The sequence below is a fragment of the Apostichopus japonicus genome, chromosome 20, assembly GCF_037975245.1.
Source record: "Apostichopus japonicus isolate 1M-3 chromosome 20, ASM3797524v1, whole genome shotgun sequence".
Taxonomy (NCBI): Eukaryota; Metazoa; Echinodermata; class Holothuroidea; order Aspidochirotida; family Stichopodidae; genus Apostichopus; species Apostichopus japonicus.
In genome coordinates, this window is record NC_092580.1 from 30014999 (window position 1) to 30027857 (window position 12859).

The 12859-nt window shown below is 38.0% G+C and overlaps 2 protein-coding genes across 2 annotated transcripts; both read right to left on the bottom strand.

Annotated features, from left to right (window-relative positions):
• Nucleotides 1-2194: 2194 nt before the first annotated feature.
• Nucleotides 2195-4327, bottom strand: LOC139962220 (uncharacterized). Its single transcript, XM_071962220.1, has one exon. It carries the CDS (start codon nt 4138-4140, stop codon nt 2806-2808), a length of 1335 nt encoding a protein of 444 aa, XP_071818321.1. The 5' UTR covers nt 4141-4327; the 3' UTR covers nt 2195-2805.
• A 2121-nt stretch (nt 4328-6448) lies between these two features.
• Nucleotides 6449-9266, bottom strand: LOC139961693 (uncharacterized). The gene has a single exon (XM_071961096.1). The coding sequence runs from the start codon at nt 7849-7851 to the stop codon at nt 6529-6531; it is 1323 nt and encodes a 440-aa protein (XP_071817197.1). The 5' UTR covers nt 7852-9266; the 3' UTR covers nt 6449-6528.
• Between the last annotated feature and the right edge of the window lie 3593 nt (nt 9267-12859).

Sequence of the window (12859 nt, forward strand, 5' to 3'; positions counted from 1 at the left end):
TATAAAGTAACTATTATTTGTGTAAGTTTTGGAAAACTGTTTATCGCATACCATAATTTTACAGAAAAAGGGTTGAGGTGAAAAAAGTCAGTAGCATAGAATCTGTCGAAAAGCATCCTTAACTGCTCATTTTTGCATCATCATTCCTTAAATGTATGCGCCAAGTACAATTAAAACATTGAAAAATTCCAAATATCGATTTATGAAAATTATGTATTGTTATATGAAATAAAAAAAACATACCATCAACGTTTGTACGTAGGCCTACGTCAAATGCATGGAAATTAAGGTTATATTAAAAGAGATGTCTACAGACACAAAATTAATATCGATCTATTGTAGAGCTTTATAAATCTCTGCTTCATAAAAGTACCCGTTATATTTCTAACCCAGCTTCGTTTGGACTAATCAATCAAAGTATCAATTTGCTTCATTCTTTTCCCAATGCCTTGATGGGTAATTAGCGTAGCGTGCAAAACATTATAGGACACGTCTATGGCAAGCCATGTGGGACAAACACCGCATAATATATCCGCATGATAATTCGAATAAATACACGTATTAATTTGAATATATATATACGTATTAATTCGAATATAAACACGTATTAAATCCAATATATCCGCGCATTAATTCAAATACATATCGGGATTACATCCAATATATGCACGGATTAACTGGAATATAGGCTACACGAAAACGCATTGTTGCTGTGTACGTATATCCGCGATAAATGCGAGAACTCTCTCAAATACTGTTCCTTGTCAGTTGGACGAGCCATGATGTTGTCTGGGTGTACGTCAATAGAGACTAACTTTGCAATCTCTCATTTATTGCACTGACGAGGCTACAATGTGAAAACTCTCGAAACTCGTTTGTGAAAGATATAAGACATGCCAGTTGTCTGATTTAGTACGTGTATATATTCGAATAAATATCCATATATATTCGTATTAATATATCGAGGATATATTATGCGGTGTTTGTCCTATATGGCTTGCCATACACGTCCTCAAAAAGCAACATATATATATATACACACAAAAAGTCGATAGAAAAAACTTGTCATGGTACGCCTAACAAATGCTATGTTTTCAACGTATAACGAGATGTGTTTAATACATATCGTTGCATCTTCATTCACGTTGTTTGTATGGAATCAAAGAAACTTCTTTTAGTTAAGTTAAAAAACTTTCCTGAAACATTTGATCGACATTACGTCCCATTAAGCCTACCTGGACTGAAAAGCATCATAATCGATATTATCATAACAGAAAATTATACATGTTTTAGTCAACTTTAAAGGGTGAGTATTTTAAAAACTGTACTTTCACTCAAACCGTTTGGGGTGGGGGCGGGGGGAGGGGGCGGGGCGGGGTTTGCATTCATATATACCGATATTACACAAAGACAAAAATGGATAAGAAATTTTAGTCGAAGTCAAATTTTCTACTGTTTAACTTTGAAATATCGCCCTTTTTTAAGTTTTGTTTTAATCGAGTCCTGTAAATAAAACCAACGTTATTAAATATGTTAAAATAATTTAGGTATGATAGTTAAGCGCTGCCAACAATTCTGTTAAGAATAATCATATATACACTAAATAGCGTTAAGCTAAATTTGCGCCAGACCCTGATGGGAAAACCCCTGACTTACGAAGGCGTCATAATCGCTTGTACCATATCCTCAAAAGAATGATAGTATCACATGTTATATAAAATCAAATCGTCCAAAATGTATCGCCAGATTTAGATATTCGTTCGTGACTGAGCTTAAGGTAACAACAAATTAAGACCAATTTTGAGAAATTTTTGAACGAAGAAATACTGCAACACGTGACACGTATACTCTATGTAAGTTTCGGGAGGTGGAATAAGAAGGGCTGCTGCGGTTGTGAGGAGACAGGTAAGAAAAGAACGGTTTAAAGATACTAACTAAACAGAGTATTTGTAGGGGAAAGGGGGGGGGGGGTCAGGGTATCATTAAATATCGATATGAGTACCGAAATAGCTGTGCATGATATTTAAAAAAAGGACATTGGTAAAATGTTTGCTATCTACCTACTTTTTAATGCGAGAAATCAAACCAGGAGGAGTGGCCCTGGCCCCCTTGGTCCCCGTCACTGGATGCTCCCTTGATACATAGTTAAATGTCAGATACTTCTGCGTAACTAAGACCGACCTGGCTAACATAGTAAGCAAGCGATTAACCATTTACTTTGGTTTCCTTTTATTGTTTTCCTTCGGATCCAGAGATCCAGAAATTAACTAAGATGTAAAATCAGTTACACCTAGTTTTCGGTATTGGCTGCGTTAGTGAAAAAAAGTGCGATAGAAAATAAGAAAGTATCGATTTACACGTAGTTAGTAAAGAACTCCTATCTAAATATAGAGCTGTAGATATAGAGTTGGTGTTATAAAAAATACAAAACTGTCATTAGGACTGTAGCATATAACCTAATGGTAACAAGAATGACGGGGGCAACAATTACATAGATTTTCGTAATAATCTCAACGGCAAGTGTAGTTCGGGAATATACATTACTTTATATGGTACAGAAACATGTTGTAACATGTAGGCTATATCGTACTTTACAAATTACACCTGCTGATTAGTACAAACTTTAATTATGAAGAGTTGTGAATGCTCTGTTAGTCACATACTCATAGTTTCAAACTAGAATATTAATCCATTCTTACAACTGCGAACAATATTTTTTCATTATCTTTTAGCCTCTTAAAATTACAAGGGACATTTTCGTCACCTGGTTTTAACAACATCCATATAGGCGTGAATCTGTTTCAGTTACAGCCTTGATTTCAGTCGTTTGAACAACGTTCTACAGTCGGCCCTAAATTTTGGATTCAGAAAACTGTAAAGAAGAGGGTTGATTGAGTGATTAATCAGTCCACTGAGCCGCAATAATGCAATCATGACGTAGGCGATGTTATTACCGAAGAATGGACGCGTCAGAGGCGTTAAGGCGAATGTTGCAAGAGTTACGAACCAAGTGATGAAGAAAATGGCGGTTGCCAGCAGAAGCATTAGTGTCAAACGAGAAACCACTTTATGGCTTTGACCACGACGACGTCTCACTTTATTAGCAAAGGTCAGGCTACGCGGTTGCTTGGAATTAGTTGGATGCAGTTGGTCACCTGATTTCGTCACTTTATTATTTTCTTCTCTGCTACCTCCTGTTGCTATGGTATCCTCCAATGCTGGCCTGCTGTTGCTTATCCTGACGTCATTGTCCTCCGCTTTCTGTAATTTGTTATCGTTATGTCCGTTTAGTCTGTCGTCTGTTCCAGTAACATCCGTTTCGGTTGAATCCCTCTCTGTGCTCTTCCCCGATGTTTCCAATCGAGTGTCTGCTTCGGTACCCTTTCCTCCCACTGCAGTATCGTTAGCTGTATATTGAACATTTGTTACACTGTATTCAACAACATTAGTTTTCGTGGAACCAGCCTGACTCATCTTATCACCAACCACCGAAGTATCGTCATCATATTTGACTTCTTTTATCCCAATTTTCTTCCTCTGGCGAGCAACCACGATCCAAAGTTTAACATAGAGGATAACGATAAAGATGAAAGCAGCAAGGCAAGATAGGTATTGGGGTATCGTAACCAGCAAAGCTATTCCGCTGCCACCCGTATCTTGTTTGTAACAAGTCGTACCATTCACAACTCCTTTCACCTCCCTGAAATTAATATGACTCGAAAAAGGGACGGCCATATTAATGAAAATGGCTACAAATATACAGGAAATAGATATCTTCTGTGCTTTCCTTCGAGACCATCGGCCGTTGACTGGTTTAGCGACAGCTAGATATCTATCTAACGCAATTGTGACGGTAATTAAAATCGACATGTACCATCCAATAGATGCTAAAGTGAATAATAATTTACATAACAATAGATCTTTGTAGTCAAATTCGTGCAACCAAAAGTGTATCTCGAGAGGGAATAGTAAACAGACGTAGAGATCCGAGAGAGCGAGTGTTTGTATGAAAACCTGAGCACTACCCAGGGCTTGTTTGTCCCAATAGACCGCTAAGATGAGAATGTTCCCAGGGATGCCAATAAGGCTTACTAAGCTTCTGTAAATCACTACAGCCCAAGTATACCAGAATCGCGTCATTATTTCCGAGTTTAAGATGGTCTGTGTTTCAGAAGTAAGGTTATCAAATCCCAACAGACTGATAATATCTGATTATTTAGATGCAAACAGACCACTCCGACTGCGTTACTAAAAAATATTTATCTTTCCCCTTATATTGTTTTTTCGACGATTAAGACGTCTTTTAATCTAAGAACGAGAAAGTACAATCATGAAAGCAATCCTCTACCAGAAAAGAATAAGAGATACCTTAAAAAAAATGATGTTCTATACGTGACAAAGTATCATTGCCTTCTGATCGAAGTGAAAGCTTATACAGTAAGAATAGAGCACTCAGAAAACAAATGAGTGACGTCACTGTTTGCTAATAACTTTTCTATGCGTTATTGGTCGTTTATTTCCGTTCTTCTTAGTCAGCTGTGCAACTGCAAAGTTAACAACGGAAGCGCGACTTTTAAATTTTTATCTAGAACAAATCAATCGTCTTCAGTTATTCACCGATTTTTTTTTCTCGATATACATGTATACATTGTAATGATCAATACAATTTTACAAGAATTTGATGTCAAATATTATATGAATTGACGACAACCATTGGGTGTGCATATGCTTTCAAAAGTGAGGGGGCCCATGCCCCCACCTCTATCGTTAATCGGGGAAAAACGTGCATTCGAAATATTGTTTTACATACAGCCGGGGAAGAATAAGTTCTCCTTCAGGCGCAGGACGAAAAGCGGCGCGGATCCGAAGAGTGTATAGGGATGGTGCATACCCCTTTTCAAACTCAGACAAAAATTTCAAAAAATGTGTTTAAATATTACCTTGCGTTGAAACCTAACTATATACGTAACTTAACATCTAAAGGTACCTCATTTGACTGTTAAACCTTCAATTATTTTGAGGGAGGAAGCCCAGACCCACCCTCATACGCAAGTCGGCTTCAGCGACCCCATGACGTCACCCCTCGCCTTTATAAAGTTCTGGATCCAACTCTGGCCTCCCAAAAAGGTTCATGTCCTTATATTTACGTCGGTCGGGGGAATTTCGGAACCCACGCCTTTGAATATCGTGTGCATGCCGCTTTAATGTGTTGCAGTTTTGGGATAATTATTGACTTGGAAATTTCACAGTGTAGTCAAGAGGTCCTGAAAATGAAATGTGTCAAATCAACTTTGTTCTTTCCTTTTCCTTCTCTTTCTTCTTTTTATTTTTAATGATTATATTAATTAGCAGAACAATTGACGAATTGAGGTATGTTTTCCTTTGTTCTAGAGCGAATGGTAACACAATGAAGAATAGCCAGATACAACTGAGTAATATAGCGTATATTTTTGTTGAAATTTCGAGAAAATAAATCTCTACAACCCAAGTATACCAGATTTGCGTCATTAATTCCGAGTTTCAGTTGTTCGGCTTGAAAATGCCAATTTATCAAATGAAAAAGATATAAAGCAGGGTTTGTTTCAGAAGTAAATAAAGACACTTTTATAACACAGATCCTGCGTAAATCCTTATTCAAGACTGGGTGCTCAATGGTCTCCTACAATTGTTTAACCTTGAAGTTCTTTGATGATTACATGACAAATCAGAAACACCATACTGAATGAAAACAACTTATCGCGGTAAACAATATGTAACAATTGTTCAATCTTTTTTTCGTATTATTGACATTGGTTCCGTTTGTTAATATTGTTATCAATACTCTTATGTATCATCTTGAACAATAAATATATACTCAAAACATATAGCAAATTAAAAATGACGTCACATTATCTTTACTTTCTTTTATATTTGATATCAACATGATGGGGAAAAGTTTGAAATTTCTAAAGACGTATTGCTTTATCTAGAATAAATCGATTCCAATAATAACGTATCTATAATATCTGATTTTCTGAGTATAATTATTGCGTAATCAATATTAATTTAAAAATGGTCGCTTAAAATCGACTTCCTGTCAAATGATTTAAGGATACACGTTAAGGAACGTGGCTTGAATAAATATATAAAAAAATAATCATCTGCATCACACAACAGTTCAAAACAGATTTTTGATTAAATTTTCCAAATGTTTAAGTACTTTTAACTGTGATTGCTATGCCACTATGGAAAATGTCCGGAGGCGAAAATATGTTGAGGATTGAATCAAGATCTATCATTAGTTACCCTCTAGTGATGGGAAAATTTAGACAAGTATCCTAGTCTGATCATTTATAAACTTTATAGTTTGAGTAAAACCAGACAGGTTTGGACAAATTGATGATGGAACTCAAAAAGGTATTTAAGACGCTTACAATAACACACAAATAAAACATGTTCTGAATTGGGGTTTTTCACTCTAGTAGAATAAGGTTCGGAAAACGTAGAGCTCTACTTATGATATACTCTAAGGCAGGTATAATATAGTACCTACACTCTATGACTAGTGCATAGCCTTGATTTCAGTCGTTTGTACAATGCTCTACAGTCTGCCCTAAATCTTGGATTCATAAAACTATACACTAGAGGGTTTATGGCGTTGTTAATAAATCCACTGAGTCGTAATAATGCAACGATGACATACGCGATATTATTACCGAAGAATTTACGGGTTAGTGACGACAAGCCGAACGTTAACAGTGTTGTGAACCACGTGATGAAGAAAATGACGGTCGACAGCAGAAGCATCAGTGTCAATCGAGAGACTACTTGGTGTTGACCACGCCGACCTTTGACCTTAGACGTTACTACTGGTCCCCCTTTATTGGTAACTGAAGGAACGTGACCTCTCATGGAATCTGTTGGATCGTCCAACTGGCCGTTGAATTTCGCCTCACTACAGTGTTCTTCTTTCCTTCCCCTACTTGCTTTGACCGCGATGGTGGTCCCTTTCGCATCGAAGCTGACCATCGATGTTCCAGAACTTTCTTTAGTCAAAACGTTTCCTTTACCCTTCCCTCGTGTTTCCAATCGTCTGTCGGTTTCGTTATTATTTGCTTTCTCTGCAACATTAGTAGCTGTGCACTGACCAGCAGATGTGTTGTATTCAACAGCGCTAGTTTTCGTGAAACCAGTTTGGCTCATGTTCTCACCAACCACCGAAGTATCGTTATCATATTTGACTTCTTTTATCCCAATTTTCTTCCTCTGACGAGTAACCACGATCCAAAGTTTAACATAGAGGATTCCGATAAAAACAAAGGCTCCAATGGTAGAAATGTACTGGGGTATTAATACTAACAAATCTAAGACGGTGGGATTCTCCAAACCGGTACTGTAACAGCTTGTGCCGTTTATAATTCCTTCGATTTGCTTCGGATCTAAGTGGCTCGAAAACGGGACAGCTAAATTAATAAAAACGGCTAAAAATAGACATAGAAGAGATATCTTCTGTGCTTTCTTTCGAGACCATCGACCGTTGACTGGTTTAGCGACAGCTAGATATCTATCTAACGCAATTGCAACAGTCACGAATGTGGACACATACAATCCAATAGTTCCAACAGTAAAGAATAATTTACATAAAAATAGATCATTGTGGTCAAATTCATGCAACCAAAAGTGTATCTCAAGAGGCAATAGTAGACAGACGTAGAGATCCGAGAGAGCGAGTGTTTGTATGAAAACCTGGGCACTACCCAGGGCTTGTTTATCCCAATAGACCGCTAAGATGAGAATGTTCCCAGGGATGCCAATAAGGCTTACTAAGCTTCTGTAAATCACTACAACCCAAGTATACAAGAATCGCGTCATTATTTCCGAGTTATAGTTGTTCGTCTTGGAAATACTAATTTACCAAATGAAAAAGATATAAAGCAGGGTTAGTTTCAGAAGTAAATTAAGACACTTTCATACCACAGATCCTGCGTAAATCCTTATTCAAGACTGGGTGTTCAATGGTCTCTTACAATTGTGTAACCTTGAAGTTCTTTGCTGATAACATGACAAATCAGAAACACCATACTGAATGAAAACAACTTATTGCGATAAACAATGTGTAACAATTTTTTCATTCTTTTTGTTCGTATTATTGACATTGGTTTCATTCGTTAATATTGTGATCAATACCCTAATGTATCTTCTTAATCAATAAATATATACTCAAAACATAAAGCAAATTAAAAATGACGTCACATTTTCTTTACTTTCCTTTATATTTGATATCAACATGATGGGGAAAAGTTTGAAATTTCTAAAGACGTTTTTCTTTATCTAGAATAAATCGATTACAATACTAACGTTTCTGTAATATCTCATTTCCTGAGTACAGTTATCACGTAATCAATATCAATATAAAAATGGTCGCTAAACATCAACTTGCTGTCAAATGATTTAAGGATAAACGTTAAGACAAATGGCTTGAATAAATATATACAGAAAAAATATCATCATCTGCATCACACAACAGTTCAAAAAAGATTTTGGAATTTACATGGAAATAGTATTGATGCTGTCTTATGCTAACATTTCACATCAACGGAACTCATTAGCTACACTAGCCAAATTTCATTTGAAAATAATTGTTAAGTAAACATTTAAATTTTCCAAATATTTAAGTACTTTTAACTGTGATTGCTATGCCACTATGAAGATTGTCCGGAGGCGAAAAATATGTTGAGGCTTGAACCAAGATCTATCATTAGTTACTAGTGAACCCGAAATTGGCGGAGAATTTAGACCAGTATCCTAGTCTGATCAATTATAATCTCGTATAGTTTGAGTAAAACCAGACAGGTTTGGACAAATTGATGATGGAACTCAAAAAAACTGTTTTAACACGCTTACTATAACCCACAAATAAAAATATGTCCAGCATTGTTTTTTTAATCTCACTCTGATAGAATAAGGTTCGGAAAAGGTAGAGCCCTTCTTATGATATACTGTAAGGCAGGTATGATATAGTACCTACACTCTATGACTAGTGCATATTCTTGATTTCAGTCGTTTGTACAATGCTCTACAGTCTGCCCTAAATCTTGGACTCATAAAACTATACACTAGAGGGTTGATGGCGTTGTTAATAAATCCACTGAGTCGTAATAATGCAACGATGACATACGCGATATTATTACCGAAGAATTTACGGGTTAGTGACGACAAGCCGAACGTTAACAGAGTTGTGAACCATGTGATGAAGAAAATGATGGTCGACAGCAGAAGCATCAGTGTCAATCGAGAGACTACTTGGTGTTGACCACGCCACTTTTGACCTTAGAAGTTACTACTGGTCTCTCTTTATTGGTAACTGACGGAACGTGACCTCTCGTGGAATCTGTTGGATCGTCCAACTGGCCGTTGAACTTCGTCTCATTATAGTGTTCTTCTTTCCTTTCCCTACTTGCTTTGACCGCGATGGTGGTCCCTTTCGCATCGAAGCTGACCATCGATGTTCCAGAACTTTCTTTAGTCAAAACGTTTCCTTTACCCTTCCCTCGTTTTTCCAATCGTATGTCGGTTTCGTTATTATTTGCTTTCTCTGCAACATTAGTAGCTGTACACTGACCAGCAGATGCGTTGTATTCAACAGCGCTAGTTCTCGTGAAACCAGTTTGGCTCATGTTATCACCAACCACCGAAGTATCGTTATCATATTTGACTTCTTTTATCCCAACTTTCTTCCTCTGACGAGTAACCACGATCCAAAGTTTAACATAGGGGATTCCGATAAAAACAAAGGCTCCAATGGTAGAAATGTACTGGGGTATTAATACTAACAAATCTAAGACGGTGGGATTCTCCAAACCGGTACTGTAACAGCTTGTGCCGTTTATAATTCCTTCGATTTGCTTCGGATCTAAGTGGCTCGAAAACGGGACAGCTAAATTAATAAAAACAGCTAAAAATAGACATAGAAAAGATATCTTCTGTGCTTTCTTTCGAGACCATCGGCCGTTGACTGGTTTAGCGACAGCTATATATCTATCTAACGCAATTGCAACAGTCACGAATGTGGACATATACAATCCAATAAATCCAGAAGTAAAGAATAACTTACATAAAAATAGATCATTGTAGTCAAATTCATGCAACCAAAAGTGTATATCAAGAGGCAATAGTAGGCAGACGTAGAGATCCGAGAGAGCGAGTGTTTGTATGAAAGAAAACCTGGGCACTACCCAGGGCGTGTTTATCCCAATAGACCGCTAAGATGAGAATGTTCCCAGGGATGCCAATAAGGCTTATTAAGATTCTGTAAATCACCACAACCGAAGTATACAAGAATCGCGTCATAATTTCAGAGTTCCAGTTGTCCGTCTTGGAAATACTTATTTACCAAATGAAAAAGATATAAAGCAGGGTTTGTTTCAGAAGTAAATTAAGACACTTTCATACCACAGATCCTGCGTAAATCCTTATTCAAGACTGGGTGCTAAATGGTCTCCTACAATTGTTTATCCTTGAAGTTATTTGCTGATAACATGAACAAATCAGAAACACCATATACTGAATGAAAACAACTTATCGCGGTAAAACAATATGTAACAATTTTTTCATTCTTTTTTTTCCTTTCGTATTATTGACATTGGTTTCATAATTCATTAATATTGTGATCAATACCCTAACGTATCTTCCATATTTGATATCAATATGATGTGGGGAAATGTTGAAATTTCTAAAGACGTTTTTCTTTATCTAGAGCAAATCGATTCCAATTCTAAAGTTTCTATAATATCTCATTTTCCTGAGTATAATGATCGCGTAATCAATATCAATTTAAAAATGGTCGCCAAAAAAAATCGACTTGCTTTCAAGTGATTTAATGATACACATTTAGACACATGGTTTAAAACCTGGGCGCTACCCAGGGCTTGTTTATCGCAATAGACCGCTTATAGATGAGAATGTTCCCAGGGATGCCAGGTGCGTATCCAGGGGGGGGCGTTGGGGGCGCGCGCCCCCCGGGTAAGAAAAAGAGAAGAGAAAAAAAGAGAAGAAAAAAGGAAAAAAGAGGAGAAAAAAGAGGAGAAGGAGAGGAAAGAAGGGAAAAGAAAAAGAAGAAAGAGAGAAAAAGGAGAAAAAGAGGGAGTAAAAGCAAAACGCGAAGACACCGGGAAGAGAAAGAGGAACAGTGACATCATTACAGCGCTGAAGGGTAGCCAGTGACGGATCAATGATTTCGTAAAAGTGTGACTCACCTTACCCCTTACACCGACAACTCCATTTTTTGACGTTTCCATTTTCCTCTCTCACTAATGATCAATATATATACTATATATGGTCTATCATATCGCGTGGGTAGAATTGTGCTATGAAACCAACTGTGGCTGGTCTCGAACTCGACCGTGTCGTCGGGGAACATGACGCATTTTGGGATGGGGGGGGGGACCGCCCGCCCCCCCATTCAGTATTTTTTAAATGATATCGCTAAGTAATTTCAAAATAGAAAGTGCTTAGAGGCAACTTACAAGGCCTGGGAAGTGTCATTTCCAGCGATCTGAGAGACATTTTCGGCCAAAATTTGCTTGTACGCTTCGCGCTAACAAATGGTCCTGGGTTGTGCCATTTCCAGCGATCTGGGAGGCACTTTCGGCCAAAATTTTCTTGTACGCTTCGCGCCAACCTATGGTGGCGCTACGCTTAGATAATTTGCCTACAGGCTTCGCCCCTCCCTTGGCAAATTCCTCGCTACGCGCCTGTTCGAATTTGTAACGCAAACAGCAGATATCACATCATATCAGTGAGCATGAAAATGGCGTTCCAGGATGAACAGCCTCGAAACTGTCCGACTTGCCTGAAAAAATAACCAAAAATTTTCGCACGCGAAGCGCGCGTTCAACGTGTTCATGTCAATATCATATAAGCAAGCATCGGTTGTTACATGGCATGCCATCATGTACCGTACGGTCCGTTCAAATTGCGCAGTATACCGCGGTATGCTAATGTAAACAACGACATGTCTCATGTAGATGTATAAAAAGCATGGAGGTCCAATTATGTCAAAACTCTCTTTTACATTAGTAATGGCGAATTAGGGCCTGCACCCCCGCCGCGCAGTGGCGGAGCGTCCATATGGTCAGGGGGCGGATGCCCCCCCCCCCCCCGACGGACTCAAATGGACTGCTGGCGCCTTTTTCAGCTCTTTACCACTTTTTAATTATTCTAGATTATTGACTTTTTTATTGCGCTCTCATCTACTTATTGACATTTGTCACATTTTGTTGGTGTAATTTGGCGATGACACCTTATTCTTCGTTTATCTGCAAATTAGCCAGGCCCGGAAAGGGTCATTTCCTGCGATCTAGGGAGTATCTTTACTCAAAAATGTTCTGGACGCTAAGCGCCAACCAGTGGTGGCGCTCCGCTTAGATAGTGTCGAAAGCGCCCCTTCAGACCATTCTCGCCACTCCTGACCAATACCCCTAGCTCCGCCACTGCCACCGCGCCTCCTACGCCTATGTGTGTAGTGTTCGGTTTCGGAAATATCTGCTATTTTTTCATTTCCTTCAACCAAGTTTTATAATAGCCGTTATAACAGGTTTTAATATTTGTACACATTTGTAAATTACATGTGTCTGAATTTTTCGAAAATTTCTGACCAACATTCTACATCACACTTCCGTCTACTCGTGCCATTTTGACCGGTCTGTTAGGGGTTGAAGGAAGTTTTTTCTATATTGGTTGTCCATAGATGAAATTTTGTACAAGATTATGGGTATGTTTTGAAGTGAGTTTATTCACGAGAAATGTGAATTTTCAAATTCTGAACAAATATGGGGCTTAAAACCTTGAAAAGTGGGGCTGACGGGTATTGTGTGCCGCG

Excerpts from the sequence above, each read along its gene's own strand:
- LOC139962220 (XM_071962220.1), bottom strand. The coding sequence starts at position 4,140 with ATGACGCGATTCTGGTATACTTGGGCTGTAGTGATTTACAGAAGCTTA.
- LOC139961693 (XM_071961096.1), bottom strand. The coding sequence starts at position 7,851 with ATGACGCGATTCTTGTATACTTGGGTTGTAGTGATTTACAGAAGCTTA.